This window comes from Aulostomus chinensis, chromosome 8, assembly GCF_037954235.1.
Source record: "Aulostomus chinensis isolate RoL2024-O1b breed Wild chromosome 8, RoL_Achi_v1.0, whole genome shotgun sequence".
NCBI lineage: Eukaryota > Metazoa > Chordata > Actinopteri > Syngnathiformes > Aulostomidae > Aulostomus > Aulostomus chinensis.
The window spans coordinates 27,106,111-27,129,681 of record NC_141327.1 but is presented as its reverse complement, the minus strand read 5'-3'; the positions used below and the strand labels follow the sequence as shown (position 1 = coordinate 27,129,681).

At 43.5% G+C, this 23,571-nt stretch overlaps 2 protein-coding genes across 7 annotated transcripts; both read left to right on the top strand.

Annotated features, from left to right (window-relative positions):
• Positions 1-1,000: 1,000 nt before the first annotated feature.
• Positions 1,001-9,629, top strand: LOC147257861 (uncharacterized). Of its 6 annotated transcripts, none has more exons than XM_086212064.1 (9): positions 1,001-1,264; positions 4,177-4,287; positions 4,677-4,787; positions 5,541-5,645; positions 5,794-5,862; positions 6,481-6,726; positions 7,666-7,715; positions 7,887-8,132; positions 8,366-9,629. In XM_086212064.1, exons 1-9 carry the CDS (start codon positions 1,065-1,067, stop codon positions 9,010-9,012), a joined length of 1,785 nt encoding a protein of 594 aa, XP_086068190.1. In that variant the 5' UTR covers positions 1,001-1,064; the 3' UTR covers positions 9,013-9,629. The 6 variants fall into 6 exon arrangements, with proteins under 6 accessions (XP_086068190.1, XP_086068192.1, XP_086068188.1 ...); XM_086212066.1 differs by lacking the exon at positions 1,001-1,264 and adding an exon at positions 1,574-1,788; XM_086212062.1 differs by lacking the exon at positions 1,001-1,264 and adding an exon at positions 2,927-3,197.
• A 519-nt stretch (positions 9,630-10,148) lies between these two features.
• LOC147257860 (uncharacterized) lies at positions 10,149-23,185 on the top strand. Its single transcript, XM_086210335.1, has 14 exons — positions 10,149-11,203; positions 12,968-13,042; positions 13,179-13,232; positions 14,545-14,658; positions 15,160-15,425; positions 15,690-16,286; positions 17,740-17,855; positions 18,404-18,690; positions 19,707-19,790; positions 20,502-20,564; positions 21,072-21,173; positions 21,379-21,605; positions 21,929-22,183; positions 22,445-23,185. Exons 1-14 carry the CDS (start codon positions 10,980-10,982, stop codon positions 23,059-23,061), a joined length of 3,081 nt encoding a protein of 1,026 aa, XP_086066461.1. The 5' UTR covers positions 10,149-10,979; the 3' UTR covers positions 23,062-23,185.
• The last annotated feature ends 386 nt before the right edge of the window (positions 23,186-23,571 follow it).

Sequence of the window (23,571 nt, the reverse complement as noted above, 5' to 3'; positions counted from 1 at the left end):
AATTTGTATGTACTTTTTTGTTATCATCCTTGAATTTGTCAGGATGTCTCGATGGTAATCGAATCATAAACTATGATGTTTAAAAAAAAGGAAGCATCAAAATCCCTAATACATAAGGGGTGCAGGGCCAAATGTAGCTCCACCCAATCAAACACTGCTACCAGAATGAATGATTGGCCCATTCAGCTGTCCATCAACAGCCAAAACCAGAATGCACCTGATTGGGCAGCTTAGCTGTCCGTCAAAAGGCTGAGACCAGGAAGCCTAAAGCGAGTATCAGTGCCTTGTTGGATCGGTGTTGGGTGAGCAGTCGTGTTTGAGATATTACATCTTGCTAATAGGTTGCAGACGTCTGGAATTAGAATTTCTTAAGGATGAGTTCCAGCTCATGTCGGGATAGTTGGAAATGAAGCAGCAGACAAGTATGCAAAACGTGTGAAACAGAAACAGGAAATAGAACAGAATATTCAGTGTAGCAAAGAAGAAATCAAATGTATCATAAAAGCTAAGATAAAGGATATATGGCAATATATGCTGAACAGTGAAAAGTACAGGAAGACGCCTTCAAAATATCCAAAAACAGATTGGGCCAGGTAGAGAAACAAGCCAGCGTGAAGAAGAAATTATCACAAGAATGAGATCGGGTCACTCAGGATTAAACAGCAGCCTGACAGTGCTGAATAAGCATGCGGATGGTTTGTGTGATTGCAAAAGTAGTCAGGAGACTGTAGAACATGTCATTGAACACCGTCCACTTTATCACCAGCGAAGATCCACAGTTATTTCGCAGCTACAGAAAGAACAGCTCTCCTTGAATATTCGGGATACCCTACAAAGGAATTCTGGATATGTTTGTTTTGTGTTTTATTTTTCAGTTTTTTTTTGTTTGTTTGTTTTTTTAAGACATACTGGTTTGTTTTATAGAATTTAGATTGTTTAGATCCACACTCCAGTTCAGAGGGTGGCGGTGATGCACCTAATCGTTGTTTGCCAACCGCCGATGAAGAAGACGAAGAAGAAGAAGAAGAAGAAGAAGCAGAAGCAGCGCATTAAGGAGGGCGAGCATGGCTCCCATAAAGCAGGAAGAAAACAAAGCAAAAAGAAAAAAGTCTTTTATAGAACAAGCAATAGATAAGAGGGAGAAGGATAAAAGGCTCGGTGCAACGCGAGTGATTCTTGGGGATTCATTTGCTCGCTGGAGGAGTCTAAAAGAATCTAAAGGTTTAGCTACGGACGCGCAAGTAGCAGCCTTTCTTTTGGACAGGTAAGAAACTCATTCGCCGACTTTGCTAGCTGGAGAGGCTATGTTTGCTGTAATTTATTGTAAATGCAGGCTGTGAGGAACGAGGAGGGGGGGGTTCATGATTAGAGTATAATTTTAAAAAACGGTTTAGACAGATTTATTGCATAGTCTTTGCATATCGTGTTTCTTTTGTGAAATTGGGGGGGGGAAAAAAGAGAAAAGAATACGCAGGAAAAAGGCAGTGCTTTTCCAGACGGGCTCCATATGTCGAGTTTAGTGTTTGGTAGGAAGTATTGGGTGGCGGCAGTGCACTTCTTAAGATTGGTAGCAAACCGCCGTTGAGCAAGGAGAAGGAGGCTCCTACGGGTTTGCAGCCGTTGGAGGAATCGGAGTAATGGATGAGAAACGGCGTGGTTCGTCCCGTTATCCGTCTCAAATATTGGCGGCGGACCATCAAAGGAGCGAGACGAGGGCCAATAATGGGACCTGAAAGACGAAAAGCGGCTGAAAAGCCACGCTAAGGTGGCCACTTTTCTGCTGGATAGGTGAGCTAACGTTTGCTAACGAATGAAAATAACAAACAGCTGCTCAAGTTACCAACTTTGGGGCAGGTTCATGTTGTTGTTGTTGTTGTTGTTGGACGTCACGTCATGTATCGCGATAAGATAAGACCGCATGACTCGAATGCCTCTGGACTGTTATTCCGAGTCTGTCAATCTGTGGTGTCAATTTGGTTGTGGGGGTGGGGTGTAACCTCCTTTAACGGTAGAGTTGTACTGGGTGAACTGGTCCCTCTGTCCCGAGAGTAGTCAGTTCATTATGAATTCAGAAAAAAAGGAACAAAAATAAACAGGCCTCTGTGGCAGCGGTGGGACTGTAAAAACTCCCACCAACCAGCGACTGACGCGTTGGATGGCATGGGAGAAACTAATCAGATGTCTTCAAGTGTGTGTGTGTGTGTGTGGGGGGGGGGGGGGCTCCCTGATTATTCATCACAGTCGTCTGCAGTAACACCGCGTTATAGGAGGACAAGTTCGTTTGAGTACAGTGGCAGAGAAACAGCAGCCAGTCTAGAGACTCTAGCTTTACTCGTGATAATTAAAAAAAAAAAAAACAAAAAAAAACGGACGCAGAAAAAAAAGCTGCGACCAAGCAAGCTCTGGATGAAGCGAGAGGCCAAACCAGTGTCAGCATCGGTGCAGCCTTCGAGCGCTGGAGACACCTGAGGCGTCTGAAGGGCCTAAAAGTGACGCGGAGGTCGCTCTCTTCCTGTTGGGGAGGTTGTTATTTGTTTTGCGTCGAGGTGGTTTGTTATTTTCACGAGATATATCAGGTTAATCCCCACTGGATGTCTCTTTATTAACTTGCCGGCACACGTTGATAATACTTTTTTTCTGCTCTCGTCTTCTGGTGCGACAACGTAACATGTCCGTGTAGAAACAGTAGCTACTAAGAACAGTTCTTATGTGGTAAACAGTTCCTAGGTGCGTAGACAGTATAAATCATATTGCTCCATATTACACTGCCATCGTAGCCAGTTTCTGCATTATAATTGTGATAACAGTAAAAATATATAATTGCTAATAGTTTAACTAATAGTTTACCCCCCCCCCCCACCACCATACACACGCACACACACGGCGCATGACTGGATTCTCCATCCTATTGTCACAGAGACAACCGTAACACCTGGCTGGCTGAAGCTAGCGACTCGTACGAGAATGGATGGGAAGGGGCAGACAAACTTTCGCGTTCCGCCAGCTTCATCTTCCGTCCCCTCACAAGTCAACAACGCTAGAGACGGAGAAGAAAATGCAAAGAATAACAAATCACTGGATAAAATGCGAGGACGAACCAGGGTGAACATCGGCGCGGCTTTCAAACGGTGGCGAGAACTGAGGGATGCGAAAGGCTTGAAAACTGATGCTGTTGTTGCTGTCCTCTTGTTGGACAGGTAACTGTTTACTTTTGTTCCCGGAGCCTCTAGGTTTAGTCACCAACTGTCCAGCCCATCTATCGCTACGTCGCTATTTGTTTTAACCCTGTGCTGACAGTATAAGCTAGCAGCTAGCATAGTCATAGGATGTAAAGAGGAAGATGCAATGGATAACTATTTGATTGTTTTGCGACTGCTAGATTCCGCTAGTTTGAGCCAGCTGAAGAAAAAGGTCATGGAATAGTGGTGTGATAAGAACAGATCTTTTTCTTTGCACGCTCCGTGTCAGTGGGGGGCGCTAATGCAGCCGAGAGCTGTTTGCTAACCAACGAAGAAGAAGCGCAGCCGAGAATATGGCGGAAGAATCGAGGGAGGGCGAAGTAAACGTTCCTGGAGGTTCAATGAAAAGGAAAGCCCGGCGCTCAGAGGAGGGAATCAAGTCAAAAAAAGAAAGCGACAAACGGCGAGGACAAACACGGATAACAATCGGTGTCGCTTTTAATCGCTGGAGAGCTCTAAAGGAAGAGAAGGGACTGAGAGCAGACACCGATGTAGCGACACTGCTCTTGGACGTGTTGGTATTGCTACAATGTTTGGAGCTCCGTTGCTAGGGCTGCAATTGGCTAATAGCATCTGTCGAAATACCAGGTGGCGTTGAAGGCTGTGGAGGTGCAGAGATGTCCTGCATCATGATTGCAGACTTCAGAAAATATCTCCATTTGATACAGATTCCCTCAAATAACCAACTACAAACTCTTGGATGGATTTTCTTAAATAAAAATGAGAATAATGAATATATAAGTTAAAAAAACCTGATTTCATGTTGCAGTATCAGTGTAAATGATTGTAATTAGAGTGTTGGGGAACCTTGGGATAATGAGCTACTGTTGTGTGTCTTTGATTGCTGAAAAAAATCCATCTTTACCTGCGCTGACATTCACGTGCTATCCCGATCTCTTACTGGTATATACGTAACAACTACATTCTCCTGTTATAGTTATGACATGTACACAAAGAGTCTGCCTGCATCGATCCCTGTTAAGATCGAAAGTGACCTCGAGCCACCTGACCCCCCATCGCTGCCCAGCAACAGCGCTGACTCCCAGAGGTGGGTCTTCATTGGGTCCTAACACCACGTTTAACACTGGAGGTACAGAGATGTCCTGCATCATGATTGCAGACTTCAGAAAACATCTCCACTTGATACAGATTCCCTCTGATAACAAACGACAAACTCTAGGATGGATTTCTCAATAAAATTAAGAATGATGAAATAATGCAAAAAAACAACCTGATTTCATGTTGCAGTATCCGCCTAAATGACGGTAATTAGAGCATTGGGGAACCAGCAGGTTTCGCCAACCCCCCTTGGCTAATGAGCTACTGTTATTTGCCTTTGATTGGTTATAAAAATTCCAACTTTATCTGCGCTGACGCTCACATGCCATCCACATCTCTCACTGCTTGATACGTATCAAATATATTCTTCTGTTACAGTTACGACATGTACACGAAGAGTCTGCCTGCATTGACCCCTGTTAAGATTGAGAGTGACCTGGAGCCACCTGACCCCCCATCGCTGCCCAGCAACAGCGCTGACTCCCAGAGGTGGGTCTTCATTGGGTCCTAACACAAGAACGTAACACCTGATAAACCTTTGATGTTAAAATGTGCCGTGTAATAAAGTGCGTGTTGTGTCATTTGTAAACTACGACCACTGTGGGAAAATTCTTCAGTGGAACGCATCAACTCGTAACTGCGGGCGATGTTTTGATGGCTCTCAGTTCCTAAAGAGGCTTTAGATGAGACGGAAACGTGGCAGCTGACAGTCGTGTGTATTTCGCGAGTGAATGTGACTAAGCTGGACAGACACTAGGGTTGCATGATTATGACCAAAAGGGGAAATTATGATGATTTGTTTTTATCAACGTTGAGTGCCAAATTATTCATGACAATTTTTTTTGTTCGTGATTTATTATTATTTTATTTACTAAAATGAGGTAAATTTTTACACTGCTTTCATACTTAAGGGGTGCAAACTTCTGATGGCACAAAATGATGACATTTATCTGCCTGTAGCCAAGCAACCGCAAACCCGAACATGTTGTCGGTTGTTAAACCCCCGCGGTCTTCGTCCGGTGTAATCAACATCTGCTTTATTCAGCTGAACGCTCAGGAATCCACAAACACTTGGACTTGAGCTTCAAACTTAGTAACTCCAGCCTCATCCATGCACTTGCCTCGACTGCACAACTTCTCATCGTTGACGGGACAAATTCCTGCCACCTCATTAGTTGGGGAATAATTTGGTCTGACTCTCAACAGTGTTGTGCTCCAATGTTTGTGTTTCTTATGCTCCAGCTTTGAGGAAGCGTCATTTACTGTCAAGCCCTGCAAGGAGGAAACAGTTATACCCTCTCCATTGCTTCCGGTGACCAGCGTTTGCTCCCGATCTTTGTCCGAAGGGTAGATGTTTTACCTTTTCTATTCTTGAAACACATTTCACCTCATATCTGTTTAGTAGCACCTCTCTTTCATGGTCTGTAGTGCTGTTTAGAGAGCAGAACATGAACACTTTTTCTGTTTTGTTTTGTTGTTGTTGTTTTTTTGACAGAGCGAACCTCCCCAAGCAAAGAATAGAAGAGCCTGAGAACACTTCTACTGTTGAAGAGGTGGAAGTCAGGTGTAGTAGATGTAGCATAATCACGGCGACATTGCTGAGTTTAAGCAATGACGACGTATGTTTACGTATACTCAGTATTTTATTGTTCTTATATTATTATATTGTATTGTTTTTGCCTTTTTTCTGAAAATGACAATCTTCAGACTGAACTGTTGACATGATTATTCCACTAGTAATCTTGCTTACTTACTTATGACGTGTTTAATGATTAAGAAGACTCTGAAAGTATTTCAGCTAGTTTATTGTTAACTATGGATCCCCATTAGTTGACGCAGAAGCGGCAGACTAGTGTTCCTAAGGTCCAAAAAGAGGTACAGGAGAGTTGTAGCACATCTGCAGCCTCCTTTGTAGCAGTAAGCTGCTGCATTTACACATCTGGCTGGAATCAGTCAAGACGTGTGGGACGTAGGGCTGCTGTGAACACTGATGCATTTTACATGACCTTTATGAAATGAGGAATTTTTGGAATAATAATGGAATGTTGGTGTGTGTGAACGTACTGAATGACTGCAGCTGCTTGGTGTCTCGGCCCATCGTCCTGCCCGAGTTCACTTCTCGCCTTCTGAGATCAGAATGTAACGATGTATGAATGTGACGATCTTCGTGTGTCTCGTGTAGCATTGACTGGGATGATAAACCATCGTCTGAAGATTACTGGGAGGATAAACCATTGTCGGAGGATGACTGGGAGGATAGACCCTCGTCTGAGGAGGACTGGGAGGATAAACCCTCATCTGAGGATAATTGGGAGGATAAACCATTGTCTGAGGATGATGACACCGAGGATATGTCCTCGGTAGAGGAGGGTGTCTCTGAGGAGCTGGATAGCGATGATCCGGAGTACGCACCACGCATTTGTGTTAGGTGGGTTTCCTTTTGCATTCGGTCCATCGTGGGGGTTTTCAGTAGGACTGGTGGGGTGTGAAAACAAAGACTTCTCTCACTGTCTTCCTGAACCCATCACTGGCTACATTTCCGTGTACAACAATATTCCAATAACCAGACTAAAGACTGCTTCCATGACAACAGCATTTTCTGACTTCTACGACCTGAATTAGGTCATCGTTGGAGTCAGCAATAATCAGACTAAGACGTGGAGCATTGTGCTTGAAGTTGCATTAACCAAGTGTGCCGTATACACGCACGTCTGAATTACTAGGAAGTGTCACTACACCGTTGAAGTTTTCACGGCATGTTAACAACATGTATGATAGTCCAACCGCTTTACCACACACAGTCCAGATTCCAGCGAGTGCCAACAAAGCACTGGAGAGTTTTTTTGCATTCCTACTAAGTACACACTCAAAAGGCACCGTGACAGCAACATGACACAAATGGCTTCAAGTCGAATTCTGACTCCAGGACAGAGCGTCGAGAGATAACGTCAGTATGTGTCTTTAGCCATTTGCTCAGCTTTGCCCTGTAGGATGTGAACAGGAATGTGAATTGATTATTTGAAGGAGTGACTCATGAGGAAGGAAAATTGTAAAAGAGTCGTAATTGTGGGACTAAAATGCATGAAAGATATGAATTGAATGATGCTGTCCGTGTAATCGTAGACAAGATTTTTGGAGACAAAAATAGCAGCCAGTGCCGTATGATTTCCGATATGCATGCTAAATATCAATTGCAGAGTTTAAAAAGGTAGCACAAGTATATTTTTATCTTTGTTTTTTTGTTTGTTTTTTTAGTTCATCATGTAAGAAAAAATGGAGCACTGGACTTTAAATTTAAACAAGTCTTGATTTTTAACCTTTACAGTGGGTCCGCTCTTACTCCAACACAGTGTGTCATTTTTTCCAGGGCTTCGACCGCTGTGGAGGTTTTGAGAACTCGGGTCAACAGAGGGAACGGTGAGGCTTGTAGCTGCCGAGACCTCGGCCCCCATACTGCCACACATCGGTGATAAAGAATCAATTTTCTGCTGCCTCTTAGTCAACCAAATGTTCAGTAAACCATCCTACCTCTACCAAAACCACAAAAATGTGACTGATGTTTTTTGTTTTGTTTTTTGTTTTTTAAAGAAAACACTGAAAACGGCACTGACGAGAAGCCTGAGGAAAAGTCTGAGGAGCCCAAACCATCCCAGGAGCCTCGTAGAGCCCAGAAGTCTGTCAACTGTCCGACCTGCGGGAGAGTTTTCCCTCACAACAGCTCCCTGAAACGACATCTCGTGATTCACTCAGGAAAAAGACCCTTCAAGTGCTTCATCTGTGGACGAGGATTCACGCAGAGTGGAAACCTTAAAACTCACATGAAGACCCACAAAGGTCAGACGAAGCAGGAATCTCCTGCAGTCTACATTTTTAATGAAGAGGCTTATAGAAAAGAAAGCTTTTTTTTTCCCCACAGAGATTTCTGGTTGACACAATTCTGAATTAATTTTGGGTTAATTAAAAGTTTGATTTACCCTGGCCTTTAACAGCAGGAGGTACACTTCATATGTGTGAGCCGCTGACCTGTTCTATTGCAGATAACCAAGAACGTCTTTTTTTCCTCACAGAAGAGGCATCAAAGTGGATGCTGCATAAAGAGAAGAGTGCCCCTAAAGAATCGCCAGTAACTGTTCATGTGTGTGGAGAGTGTGGCATGGACTTCCCTCAGAAGGAACAGCTGGAAGAACACCATGAAGTTCACAAGAAGCCTTACGTGTGTTCCGAGTGTGGCAGAGCCTTCAAAATTGAAGATAATTTAAAAAGACATAAGCGCATTCACTCAGGAGAGTCACTATTCATCTGCTCCGAGTGCGGGAAGCATTTTCTCACAGCAATAACTCTTAAAACACACAAGTTGACACACACTGGGGAAAAGAACTTCAAATGTAACCAGTGTGGGAAGGCGTTTTCACAGGTCTGCCACCTCAACGTTCATCTGAGGACTCACACCGGCGAGCGGCCTTACCTGTGCGCCATCTGTGGGAAAAGCTACTCCCGAGTCGGTGCCCTTAAAGTACATCTGAGAGTTCACACTGGAGAGAAACCATATACCTGTGACACATGCGGGAAATCCTTTTATTATTATCACGGTTATAAAGCTCATTTGATGATTCATAACAAGAAGCCGAAGCCACAAACAAAACCTTTGGGTCGCCCTAAACAGCAGGTTGGTGAGCCGTCGGCGACGTCATCAGGGGAGTTTCTGGCGGTTTGAGCGGACGTCCAGGCTTTACTTGTGACTAATGACTCCTGGTTATTTAGAATTCCTAGTTGGAAGTTTTGTGTAGTGTTCTCAAATATTATATATTTATAGTCTGATACTTTTCTTCAATATTTGAACGGACTTTTCATGTTTGTATTTGTTATCCAGTTTTTCAGAGTCTTTGTGTCTTAAATGTTTTTAATCGGTCGTTCTGTACTCCACGTCCAGTACTGCTGCTGCTTGTCCATGCCTCCCAACGTGTTCTAATAGGTACAGATAAACACTTCACCAGTCTCCATAAAGGGGTATGAGGAAGCTGAATTTTGAAACCTAATATCCCTCAGCTGGTACACAACACAACGTCTTGTCCTTAGACTCGCAAGCAATTACAGGTACAAATTGGTACACACGTTTCCAATGCACAGCTTGTTTATTTTATCCAAGTTGTTCAAAGCATGTGTGGTTTGGGTTCTGCAAACATCGCGAAATGATCTTACTATGTCTGCATATATGGTTTATACAGTCAGGGTAGATTAAATGCTCAAATATTGAATGAGGAAATGGACGTCAGGACAGGAATTAATTGAACGAATCCAGTTTGCAAAGGAATTAAAACATCTTTAACTGAACCAGGATCCCTGCTTCATTTCCAGGTCTCACAACATTCCACGAATCTGCCAATAACATTCCCATGCAGACCAGAATCCATCCATTGGTACTACTACTGCTTATCCTGTTAGGGGGGGGGGGGGGGGGGGCGAGCTGGAGCCTATCCCGGTAGCCTTCGGACGAGAGGCGGGGTTCACCCTGGACGGGTCACCAGTCCATCACAGGGCCAACACATAGAGATAGACAACCATTGGCTCTCCCAGCCACGCCTACAGTCAATTTAGAGTCTGGATTAACCTGGTCCCCTCTTGATGTCTTTGGACTGTGGAGGAAGCTGGAGTACCAGAGAGAACCCACGCAGTTGCAACTTTGATCAAACCCTAGAAAAGAAATCAAGAAATAACCGAACAAAGTGTAAAAACTTGCGGGTGAAAACAACCCCGCTCTGTCAGGTAGTAAGTTTATTTACGCCCCAGCGTCACTTTCTCGTTGCCATGTGCGTGCTACGTTGCTTCTTTTAGGCGTTGCGTTGCTATGGTTTCCACACATCCGAACATCATCCAACATGGCGCCGTACGGGAGGAAGCGTGCAAAGGCAAGGAACTGGACAAGAGAGGAATCTCTAATGACAGAATAGGGCTTTCATCAGATGTTTGAGAGAACGGTTCAAAACCACATCGTGCGGCAGGAAATATATAGCGAGGTCATCAGGACATATCCAAAAGTCGGCGAGGATTTCGGTGTCAAATTGAAGCTAAAAAAGAGGCTAGAGTGCCTGAAAAAGAAGTAAAGGGACACGCCCAGCCGAATATCCATATTCACATACAGAGGGTCGCATTCGCACGGGATTTATATTACCCATGGTAATATTCCCGGACCGTTTAACAGAAAGTAAAAGGGGCCATACATTTTACTGACATGGCGCGACTGAATTCCCTGGTAATTAAAACAACATCCAGTGTCACCACATGAAACTACTCCCGTCTGATTAGGGCTAAAGTGTGTGTAAAGCTTGTTTTCCGTTAAGCGATACACAGGGATGATTAACACGTTGTAAAATGAAGGGGTCTTGGCCACTAGGGGGCGCTAGCGACCCGCCTGGCTTCCAATTTCAGACGAAGTAGAAACAGCAGCGGCAGACGAAAAGCGGTTTTCTCTTCCGTTGCTAAGCTACCAGAGTCTCCTGCTCTGTTTTTTTTTTTTTTTGCTTAAGGACTCATTTTATAAATGCTTCGGTTTCGTGTGTGCACTGCTTTTCTTGACATGGGGCCAAACTGAAATGTGTTTTCGGTCACTTCTGAACGGTACTGGACTGGAAACCGTTCCGCTACACTGCAAGGCAGAGCAGGAGCGAGTCGGGCGGTGGAAAAATGCTCAACTCCATCAAGCAAGAGCCCTGTGCAACTGAGCGGGTGGAAGACAAGCGACAGGAGACAGTATTGTCTGAGGTGCAAAAGCAAAAAAAGAAATTACTGGATTTGAAGCGAGCCAAAACCCGCATTGACATCGGAGAGTCTTTCCAGAGATGGAAGGAAGTTCGAGAGCGGACAGGCATGAAGTCGGACGCGGAGGTTGCCCTGTTTCTCATTGACAAGTAAGTCACTTTACTTCCACCACAGCTCAGTTTTATTTGGCACCATTTGCTAATGTTTGCTAATGGCAACTGGCGAGCTAGCAAACAGCACCCGTTTCACAGTGGCGCGTGCGGTTGCTATTAAGTTGCGACCCGGCACTCAGGCAGTCAGACGTGCTGTGGTGTCAGCTTTGGCCGCGGGATGACGTATCGGTGTCGGTGTGCACTGTCTCAAATCCTCCCTGTATGTTAGCTTCTCAACAGCTGGGAGTGAGGGAGCTGCAGCTGCTCCTTCTTCTTCAGTGGTGTTTTATGTGTGTTTTGGCAGCGGGCATCCAAGTCTCTGCATTACTGCCATCTAACTGTAGTCAGTCACTGGCCACCACTTTACTCGATCATGTATGGAATTCCTCGCTGTGTTCGAAATTCCATACTTCCACCCTCCTGAGTATGTATTTTAATAGTATGAGCTATCCATACTTATTCCGGAGAAATGTGTTGGTGTGGATTGATGGACACGAGCCAAGCAGAAATTTCCCACAATGCAATGCGATGATGTTAAGCGCCAATGCGGTGCTTGGCAACAACTCAACAGCAGGAAGTGCCGTGTGCCGTCTGCGTAGTACGCCCGAATTAAGGCAGACTATTCTGGCATACACGCAGTGATGACATGTATGCCAGAATATTTTGGAGGGATATGCGAAACTTTATCTACAGGAAAACTTGGCAAGCAATCCACTTAAAAGAAAAAAAAAGATTTTTTTTTCGATTTGAAGAAAATCATGGAGCATAAGACTTTTATTTATTTCTTTATGTAGCACAGCTACTTCTTTTTTAGGGAAGTTTCACGTTAATAAGAAAACAACAACAACATGACTCCAAACCCAGCTTCCAACACTTTTTGGATGAACTGAAGCAATACTGCCTGACAAGTAATGGATTTAGGAGCAAGAAGGCTCTGTTCTGGATTAGTATTATAAAGAGTGATGTCTGTGTACGCAATATGTATTTATTTTCGTTCTTCTTGTTTTCTAGTTATTAATTCATTTCTATAGTCTGGAGGTTGCTATGTTATGGTTTGCTGCTTTGATGGTTTTGTTGTACATTTCATTTCTTCTTTTTCCCAAATCCCCTGGCTGTTAAATTGTGACTAGTGTTAACTGCACCTTGTAAATAAATAAAAAAAATGGATGCATACTATTGAGATTTACTCAAAACTGTGGTGAACTTAAGTGTACCTTTGCGTTTACACTGTCAAGTGTGGCATTTTGGACGCAGCTTCTCTGAAAGTTGCCACAATGTAACCTGTCCGTGAACTTAAATCCTCTTTCTTCCTGCATTAGTAACTGCATTACTGCTCTTATGCGACACTGTATGTCATCATTTAATCATCTTCTTTTGTTGCAAATTAGAACCAGTTTGAGTTTAACACGTTGTCCTCATCTTATCTTGTCCTGTGTCTTAAAGAAATCAGCTGTACACTGAGGTTGCACGAACATATGATTCATATTTGGAGACAGAGATTAAGGAGACAACAACCTGAAGTCTCTGTTAAATTGTAGATATTACAAGTCTCCTAATTAGGTGCTGTTTTTACTCAGTAACCCCCCCCCCCCGTGTCCTAATTTGGCTCCACATGGCTCAGCTTTAATTTTGTTTTTTCCCCATACTTGATTAGGCAAGTGGGTCTGAAGTTTTGTTCTTGCTTAAACTCAGCTTTGCACTCATACACAACAGAGAATCGTCCACTTGATCTTATATATCACATTGTTTTTTGCGGTTCAGCTATGAAAAGGAGACCTCCACTTCTAAATCTCTACCACTGCCACCGGGGTCACATGTCAGCTCTTTGTCAGGAAGGTGAGATATCTAATCAGATGTTTGGCTTTCAGCTCCTCTGTCTGTGGTTGCATTAAACTCACAGTCTCAGAACAACTGACTTTGTCTGTTATGATGGTGTAAATTAGTAATGTTTCCTCTCTTTTATTTTTGACAGAGATGAATCTTCTGACAACGGCGTAGGGGAGCCCTTGTCTGCTGTTAAAGACGGGTACAGTAGATCTAGAATAACCACGATTGTACAACATTGTGGCTGACCTCATAATGGAATTTTGCAATGCTGCTGAATGGATAACTGCTCTAAAAATAGCTTGCCTCCGAGCTTGTAGCAGGAGCAGGACGATGAAATGTGGAATTTAACTTCCCAACAGTTGATAGCAGAAGCAACGAGATCGGCAGTGGATGGTTGATTGCTGCATTATCACTTAACAAAGCCTCTGTCTCGAAACATATTCAAACACCAGTAACTGTAAAATAAAAACAATGGTTCCATTGCATTTTGATTGGGGGGACCTGTGGCGATGCTAACTCTCAAGATAAAATTACATCATCTGTGTAGAAATCAATGGAAGTCAGGGAAACCTTTAATGAATTCATTCTCCAGAGTCACTCTGGCTGTTCTTGTCATTTTATGTTTCACTGTAGAAATTCTACAAGTGTGTCATGTGATTGTTGCTCACTTAAGAGAGCATTTAGCCTGAGAAATATGTGATGACATCACCAACTTCAGATTCAGTAAGTTGAGAACTAATTGGGACATTGAGTTTAGTCGGGGGCGGCACGGTGGTGCAGTGGTCAGCACTTTCGCCTCACAGCAAGACGGTTCCAGGTTCAAGCCCTGGCTCGAACGCGGGGTCTTTCTGTGTGAGTCTGCATGTTCTCCCTGTTCCTGCTGGGTTCTCTCTGGTACTCCAGCTTCCTCCACAGTCCAAAGACATCAAGAGGGACCAGGTTAATCCAGACTCTAAATTGACCGTAGGCGTGGCTGGGAGAGCCAATGGTTGTCTGTCTATATGTGTTGGCCCTGTGATGGACTGGTGACCTGTCCAGGGTGAACCCCGCCTCTTGCCTGAAGGCTCCACCCCCACCCCCCCCCTTGCAACCCTTAACAGGATAAGTGGTAGAAAATGGGTGGATGGAGTTTAGTCGGTTATGAACAGCGCTCCTAGTGGATGTTAGGAGGAAAAACTGCAAAATAAAACAACATTAAACACTGGTTTTGTCTCCCAGTCCATTATTTTTTCAACCGTAATTACATTTTGATGATTGGCCGACGCAGGATTACTGAGAGAATGACACATTCAATTCATGCAATTGATTTGCACCCTTGCCCCCATGTGTGGATGTAGCTTGTAAACGGAGCAGTGAGCAGCAGCAGTGGGCAGCAGTTTGCCTTGGCTGCTTCAAGTGTGCCACACATTAAAAGAGTAAGATTGAGACCTCTAAAAAGTATCTGTTTATTTATTCACACATATGCCGAGATCTGTTTGAGTTGATAATTTTTTTTTGGTCTTTATTTATAGCAGTGACTGGGAGGATGACACCTGGTCTGAGGAGGAGGACGAGGACGAGGACGAGGACGAGGAGGCCGTCTCTGAGGAAGCAGAAACTGACGATCCAGACTACACACCAGGCAGGTGAGTTCAGTGGGATCTCACTGTCGGCTCTTTATCACCACTGGACAAAGGCCTGTCCTGCTGCTCTTCTTACTGTTGAAGATGCAGACGCGCAGAATCTAACCCAGCAGGTTCGTCATCAAAAAATATATTTGAAATGTAGTGTGAAGTATTTAAGTTCAGAATACAAACTAGCATTTTGAGTTTTCTGCCGTCTCTGACTGTTAGAAATCATTTGCATGAAAGATTCACTAAGAGGTATCAGAAATTTGGGAAGAGGGTCTGAAAATTCACGAATCAAGACAAGAATGAAAAGCTGTTAGGCGTATCGCTGAGTGCTGCAGTTGACATGTTGATTACAACTAAATGTTTGTTCTTTTTAAGCTCATTACTGGTGAGGCAATAACAACATTAAACTGAAATGAGCCCAAATGTAGTGTAAACCTGAGGGTTTCAAATGTAGTACTTTTAATTGTCAATAACTGCTGTTTCCACCGGTAAAATGTGTGCTTCTCCTTCCAGTAATGGGCAGGTGAGTAATAAAAAGTCCCGGAAAGTACCAAAAACCAGCAGCTCTGATGAGCAGCAGCATCAGGAAAAGTTGCAGTGGACGCGGCAACCCAAGAAGGTCTTTGAATGTCCGACCTGCAGGAGAGTGTTCCCTCGCAACTGCGCTCTGCAACGGCATCTCGTGATTCACTCGGGAAAAAGACCTTTCAAGTGTTTCATCTGTGGACGAGGGTTCACTCAGGGTGGAAACCTCAAAACACACATGAAGACCCACAAAGGTCAGAGGCCACCACAGCCTTGTATTGTGTTGATAATACAGACGTGTGTTCAAAGTTTTTATGTGCTTGATTCAGTAGAAAGTTCCTGACTCTAGTTTGTTTTCAGTAACGGGTTGATCCTGATTCTTGTAAATTGAGTTCAGTTCCTGATTTCAGATTAAATATGTGGTCTGACACTAAACTGGAATGCTGCTTCTTGCTTTTAACTGCAGGAATGATCTGCCCAAAGCTAAATAACAGTGCATTTCTGTGTTGCCCTCACAGGAGAGTCAAATTTGACGTTGGTTGAAGAGAAAAGTGCCCCGAAAGAATCCCCGGTAACCGCCCATGTGTGTGGTGAGTGTGGGATGGACTTCCCTCAGAAGGAACAGCTAGAGGAACACCGCGAGACTCACAAGAAGCCTTACGCTTGTCCAGAGTGTGGCAAGAGATTCAAAGTCAAGGAATATTTAAAAATACACGATCGCGTTCACACAGGAGACTCGCCCTACGTGTGCTTGGAGTGTGGAAAGCGTTTTCTCACGGCGATAACGCTGAAAAAACACGAGTTGACCCACACCGGAGAGAAGAACTTCCACTGTGACCAGTGTGGGAGGGCGTTCTCACAGGTCTCCCACCTGAAGGTACATCTCAGAACTCACAGTGGCGAACGGCCTCACCTGTGCGCCGTCTGTGGTAAAAGCTACTCCAGATCCGGTACTCTCAAAGTACATCTGCGAGTACACACCGGGGAGAAACCATATACTTGTGACAAATGTGGGAAATCCTTTTATTATTTTCAAGGTTATCGAGCACATGTGATGATTCACGATAAGAAACCCAAACCACCCACAAAACCTTTGGGCCGACCTAAACAACAAAGTGTTGAATGATAAGTGACATCATCTAGGAAATACTACTACTACTACTACTACTACAAGTACTTCTACTGGCTTAAGCAGTAGGTGAAACAATGTGGCAGAAGACTTGCTGTTGTGTGCTCGTTCAGCTTCGTTCTAACTTAGATGGAACTGAGCTGACGGGGATTGAGGTTTCACTGTTGACTTTTACAAACACGAGGAGTTATGAGAGTAAAAGAGCCAAACTAAACAAGCAGTATGATCTACACCCTGAAATCCTACAAGCTCCCTCCCTTCGAGGATATTTTTTAAAATACACAACTGGGAGTGGTGGCCATGTAATGTGTGAGTAGGATTATTGGGGGGGGACACAAAAACCTGAACGTGGTTACCTTGCTAGCATTGTTGATGGCTCAGCATCAGCGATGAATGCAGAACTGTTAAATTTGCAACATGAAACTAGTGTTTCTGTTTATTCCATACAACCGTGATGCCGTTAATGCACACATCAGCAATGTAGTTCACAAAGACAAGAAGGAGAATCACATGAATCTAGAGTTAATACGCCTGCGGGAGATGGTGCTCTACGCCACCACGGCAGAAACACCGATGGACGGAACATCGCTCACCGGGTTCCTCCCTCTGCCAGACTTCCAGAGACGTTAATGTCAAGGTGCTGTGACGCTGTTCTGGTGACCCAACTAGACGCTTCTCACAGTGGCAAAGGACAACAAACTAACACTCGTGCCGTTTGGAAGAATGAGGGTGGACGGGCTTTTTGGAGCGAAGGTTTTGTTTATCCTTGTGAGTGGTGACTTTTGATACTTTGATAACAACACTGCTGATACCTGTTTTTGCTGTCCAGTTGCCAGTGTGCCCTTTCAGTCTACATACTGTATGTTCCTACTGATCACCTTACGCTCTGAACACAATAAAGCATTTCCTGCTGTAAATAATACAGTAATGCACAGATTGGCAGGGAAGTTCATTCAGCTGAATCTCTTAGCTGATCTCTGACTGATGTCATAGTCAGAAGTAGATTTCATCAACAACTAAATGATTCACCTGGTTGTCAATCACAGTGACCGAGATGGCGATATTAATTAACCTAGTTGACTTTTTTGAGTGGGACCTCTCTCCAGAGCAGTATTTTATCAGGGTATTTGTACTTTTCCTCTGGTTATCAATATCACTTGTGAAGTTTTGCAGGCTATGGTGTAGCTAATTCAGAAAGTGGCGGTAATGTACCGAAAAGCTGCTGCCGAAATTGAACAACAGAAGAAGAGCGCTGGAAACCAGCAGACATCTTTTTAAAAAAAAAAATCAAAAGTAGAAAATCGTGGCTCTCTCGTCATGCATTCATCTGCCGCCCGTGCACCTTGTTCCCGCGTGATATGATGAACTTAATATTGACAAGATTGTTTGCTGGTTTTGTTTTGCCTTCGGGGTTTTAACCCACCGTCAAATGATGGCAGAGAAACGACCCAAGAGAGGGTCTGAGGAACAGAAACTGAGGAAGAAGCGTCTGGAGAAGGCGAGAGTCTACATCGGCCAGGCTCCCAACGCTGGAGGGACCTCCGGGAGGGCGAAGGCATGAGGACGGATGCGGAGGTTACCTTGTTCCTCCCTGACAGGTGGCGAACACCGCTGTTGCTAATGTGTCACAGGGTCTGTTAATGGGATAAATAAAAACACCTCGCCTGTCTCTCAACTATATTTAGGGGAGAAAAGGGTAGAATGAGCCGCCACTTGTATCCAAGTAACTATAAACAAGTGAAGTCATGTGACCACAATTTAAGGAAGTGCACTTAACGTCACTCAATTCCTCCTGGACTGTAGCACACATGGGGGGGAATGGTGAGACACGAGCAGGGGCTGCCAAGTTTGTCATGCTGAGAAAATGTAGCACTTTACAGGTTAATCTTTATTCATTTATTCACATAATTACAAGGGCATTAAAAGGTGCACTTGGCGTTGCTGCATGGTTTCATTTCTGTCTCAAATGGTAAGCGTCTCCCCTTGACCCGCTAGCTGCCTGCCCCCTGAATCCACCAGGAAGAAGTCCGGTCTCTGGAGGCGACCCAGGGCTCACAAACCACAAACAAACGCTGAGTGCACAGGATGTGCACGTAAACATAACAAACCAGGTTCCAGCCAATCACCGACGAGATGGGATCGTGCGAGTGCATGCACTGGGGACTAAGCAGGATGGCGTCCAACAACTCAACATATACACTTTGGGAAATGGCCGAGGTACGGCCAAAGAAAAGACGCTCAGATGAATATTTGGCGAGAAGAAGAGAGATTGAGAAGGAACGAACGAAGACCCGCATTTACATCGGGGAGTCGTTTCAGAGGTGGCGAGAACTCCGCCGACAGAAGGGCTTCCTAACCGATGCACAGCTGGCTAAGTTCCTTCTGGACAGGTAAACGTGAAGACTGGTTGTTGTATATGAGCCTTCCTGCCAATAAAATAAAGTAATTAACTTCCAAATCCGTCCCGTGAGCTACAAAGTTGCAGTGAATAGTCTTTGGTTGTAATGGCTAAGGGAGCTAATATCGAGCTAGGTGACTAGCAGCTAACAGCTAGCTTTCAATAGAATAATTGGAAGGAAGGACAAATTCTACAAGAAGTGTCTCTTTCGCTTAAGCTCATAGAATAATTTAATATTTCAGCTGTAACTCACAACCTCACAATAATTTTTAAATAAATCAGCTGTAACTCACAACCTCACAATAATTTTTAAATAAATCAGCTGTAACTTAGAACCTAACATAGTAATTTTAAATAAATCAGCTGTAACGTACAACCTAACAGTAATTTTAAATAAATCAGCTTTAACTTACAACCTAACATAGTAATTTTAAATAAATCAGCTGTAACGTACAACCTAACATAGTAATTTTAAATAAATCAGCTGTAACGTACAACCTAACATAATAATTTTAAATAAATCAGCTGTAACGTACAACCTAACATAGCAATTTTAAATAAATCAGCTGTAACTTACAACCTAACATAATAATTTTAAATATATCAGCTGTAACTTACAACCTAACATAATAATTTTAAATATATCAGCTGTAACTTACAACCTAACATAATAATTTTAAATATATCAGCTGTAACTCATAACCTAATAATTTTAAACAAATCAGCTGTTACTCATAACCTAATATTGTAAAGATATTGTATAAAGACTTAAATTTAAATGTACTCACTGAACAGTTGGAGTTTGCTCACTCACCTTAGCAACGTTAGCGCAGCACAGCGCCAGTGTCCATGTCCATGATTCTTGTTTGGTATTTACAACGAACGTCAACAGAAGTGGCGTCAGGCAGATAGTTTTAAGCCTCTTTAACATGGTTTTTGGGTGCTGTGTTTCAGTGTTTGCCTCTCATTCATTAAATGAAGCTTTATATTCTGATTGTTCCGCTTCAGCCACGAGAAAGAGACGGATGGAACGTCCAGACCGCCTCCTTCACCGCCTGTGTCGAGGGTTGGCTCTGAGTCTTTCTTGGGAAGGTGAGGCGAACAGTTCTGATCCAGTGTTTTCATTTGAACTCTTTTCTTGTGAAAGCGTTTACTCCACAAGTGGTTCAAAGCAACAGATTTGCGTTTGCTGTCCAGGCTTTACTGCTATGACTGATTCAATGTCAGCATGCAGGGTCTGAAATCTGCCCACCAAACTGTAGCTTAACCAGCCACAAATACAAAACAAGAGGGAAAGAAAAAACAGCTCAAACAGATTGCAAGCTAATAAGTTATTTTTTGTATTGATTATAGGACAACAAAACCTTCATTCTGATGGTAACTATTTGATTTGATTATTTTATCAAAAATTGTAATCTATGTTTTGCTTTGCTGTGTGATTGTTAAGAATGTTGTCATGGTAGAAGAAGGAACAGATCTTGGCTTCTGAGTTTACAAGGTGATATTGAACGCACCTCAGACTCTGTGGTCGGAGCTTCATCGTCTGATAACTATCGCTCCAGAACTTTGGTTGAGATGTGTTCCTGGTGGCCTTTTGGCAGGTTGATCTCTCTGATGCAGCAAATGGAAAATCTACCTGCATTTGGTTCTTAAATGATGAAGTATTAATAAAACACATCAAATTTTCTGTTGTGGCTGTGAGAAACAACACAAAAGTCATCTCTTCCCACCATCTGAGACTGAGATCCAGGGAATTCATTTTATCGTTGAACATGGTGTCTTTCTCTTTTTCTTTTTGGACAGAGGTGATTCTCCCGATGACCCTGAGAGGAGCACCTCGCCTGCGCCTCACGAGGTGGAAGTCAGGTATAGTAGATGTGGGATAAAAGCTGCAACATTGATCTATGATTGCAACTCAATTGAAAACACAGTTTAAAATGAAAATGATCCCCACCCAGGGACGATTCCTCACTGATTCAGAAGTGATCTCCAATTATGTTAACCTACTGATGATGCACATCACATGACCATTCACATATACTGGGAATGCCTGAACTGGCAACATACATGTTGGACTATGGAATACTCAAAAGTTGCCTTGACACGAGCGGCTGTCACGTGCATGTAGGCCATACCCTAACATGGACAACAGGAGCAGCATCACCTGTGATTTGTCATCGTTTCTTCAATTCTCTGCTGGTAGTTGGGGTTCATAGATGCAGACAGGCTTAAGCCATCTGGGCTGGAAGGGGGTCACATGATCGGGGCGGGTATCAGAGAGGGATACTTGTGACTGATCAGAGCCAGTGACAGAAAGTGACAGCCGACTATTCCCTGTGTGTGTTTCTCATTTGTAAACATGTCTTAGCGTAGGATCGACTCGGAGGATGAAGATGAGGACTCCGAGGATTTGTCCTCCTCAGAGGCAGGTCCTGAGGAAGTGGACAGCGATGATCCAGACTACACGGCAGACAGGTCGCTAGGTTTCTATCCTTTGCTTTGCATTCAGTCCAGTGATGGTGTATTCACAGTGTGTCAGCCAGAGCAGTGGGACTCTTGTCAGTTAAGATTTCTCTCAGTGCTCTTCCTGAAATTAACATCGAATAAACACAGTATGTTTGTGACAGTTTTGAGGAAGAGGCATCCTTTTACTGATCATTATATTGTTTTGTTATTTCAGGAACGGGAACGTGGATAACAGAATGCCTCGGAAATGGCGCTTGCAGACCAGTAGAGAGGAGCAGGACGGCTATGTCAGTGCATTCCACGTGTCTGTCCTGCCATCGTGTGATACGGAGCATCCGCTGCTGAACAAATCTGGTGGCTCAAGATTACACGGACCCCATCCACGCGTTACCGCACCATCTACCGGAGAGCTTCTGAGGATGCAAGTCAGCAGAGGAATAGGTGAGACTTGGGTTGACAGACAATGCTGGCATTCTAGACTTCATATGAGCGAAATACATCTCAGTCCATCTGCAACTTTGTTAGTCAGCATTGAGTTTCAAAAACAGACTGAGGCTAAAAACACACCCTCATCGCTGCACACGAACCCAAGATGCTCCACTTTGGTGCTGAACTCTGAGAACAGGATTGATTGTTCTGTTTATTTAATGAGTTTATTCAGATCTGACAAACCTGTGTGTACACAGGTGTGCGCAGTGTGTGTGTGTGTGGGGGGGGGGGTATTAACCACACATATACAGTAACTTCTGCATTTTCTTATTCAGCAGATGATGAGCAATTACACAAGTCAGATGAGCAGCTTCAGGAAAAGTCATGTAAGGAGCCCAAACCATCCCAGGAGCCTCACAGAACCAAGAAGGTCTTTGAATGTCCGACCTGCAGGAGAGTGTTCCCTCGCAACTGCGCTCTGCAGCGGCATCTCGTGATTCACTCGGGAAAAAGACCTTTCAAGTGTTTCATCTGTGGACGAGGGTTCACTCAGGGTGGAAACCTCAAAACACACATGAAGACCCACAAAGGTCAGATGCTGCCAGGATCTTACATCGTCTACATTACGTTACAGTGCAGATGTTGTGGAAACAAATGAGTTTTTCTCACACCTCCCTAAATTTGAATAATTAGAAGTTAAATTAAAAAAACAAAACAAAAAAAAACATATTTTTATCTTCCATTTGAGCTCTGGCAGTGTTTTAACTGCGAGAATTATAATTTGAAATCGTGTGAGGCATGTCGATGTAATACCTAATCTGTTGTACTTTTTTTTTTTAATTTCCTCACAGAAGACTCATCAAAGTGGACGTTACTTCAAGAGAAGAGTGCTCCTAAGGAATCACTGGTAACTGTTCATGTGTGTGGTGAGTGTGGCATGGACTTCCCTCAGAAGGAACAACTGGAGGAACACCGTGAGACTCACAAGAAGCCTTACGCTTGTCCAGAGTGTGGCAAGACCTTCAAAAACAAAGATTATTTTAAAATACACATCAGCAGTCACTCAGGAGATTCCACATTTCTATGTTCTGAGTGTGGAAAGCATTTTCTCACGGCGATAGCGCTGAAGAAACACAAGTTGACCCACACTGGAGAAAAGAACTTCCACTGTGACCAGTGCGGGAAGGCGTTCTCACAGGTCTCCCACCTGAAGGTACATCTCAGAACTCACAGTGGTGAGCGGCCTCACCTGTGTGCCATCTGTGGCAAAAGCTACTCCAGAGCGGGTCATCTTAGAATTCATCTACGAGTACACACTGGAGAGAGACCATACACCTGTGAGGCGTGTGGAAAGTCCTTTCAGTACGCTCAGAATTATAGTTTACACTTAAAGAGGCACAACAAGAAGCCAACACCATGTACAAAACCTCTGGGTAGACCGAAACAAAACTTGATGAATAATCAGTGATGGCATCACCTTAATGAGCAGTAATTATATCAGGTTGAAAACTGAGCTTTGGTGTTGAACCCTGAATGTGCATCCTTGTGCAATTGGTTTTCCGGCTCAAAATGCAATAAATAATTTATTATACTTGCATTAGATGTTGGCTTGCCAGCTCTTTTGGCTCCGTCTCTCCTGTTTCATAATGTGTAACCTCAATTTACGTCTTGCATATGGCAGTTTATAATTTATATTATATAGCATTGTATGAAATCATTTCAAAAGGGAAAAAAAACATTTTAGTCACCATTTGTTAATTTATTACTTTGGGTTTGTACAGCTGTAGAAAAGCTTTCTAAATAATTTTATATGTTATGTACTTGCTGATGTTAACTATACATTTATGATATGTTTCGTCAGATGATCAATCAGAATAATCAATTAGTAATATCAATTTTACTTAATTCATTATTAACCAAAAAGGGGACATGAAAACATCCAAACACATGTTCAACAGTTTCCCCCAAAACAACAACA

Bases quoted from the DNA above. Each gene is read 5' to 3' on its own strand.
- LOC147257861 (XM_086212062.1), top strand. From the start codon at position 2,965: ATGGATGGGAAGGGGCAGACAAACTTTCGCGTTCCGCCAGCTTCATCT. The intron at 3,198-4,176 runs GTAACTGTTTAC...CTCCTGTTATAG, and splicing joins GCTGTCCTCTTGTTGGACAG to TTATGACATGTACACAAAGA. The intron at 8,133-8,365 runs GTCAGACGAAGC...TTTTCCTCACAG, and splicing joins TCACATGAAGACCCACAAAG to AAGAGGCATCAAAGTGGATG.
- LOC147257860 (XM_086210335.1), top strand. From the start codon at position 10,980: ATGCTCAACTCCATCAAGCAAGAGCCCTGTGCAACTGAGCGGGTGGAA. The intron at 16,287-17,739 runs GTGTTGAATGAT...AAATGATGGCAG, and splicing joins GGGCCGACCTAAACAACAAA to AGAAACGACCCAAGAGAGGG. The intron at 19,791-20,501 runs GTGAGGCGAACA...CTTTTTGGACAG, and splicing joins TCTGAGTCTTTCTTGGGAAG to AGGTGATTCTCCCGATGACC.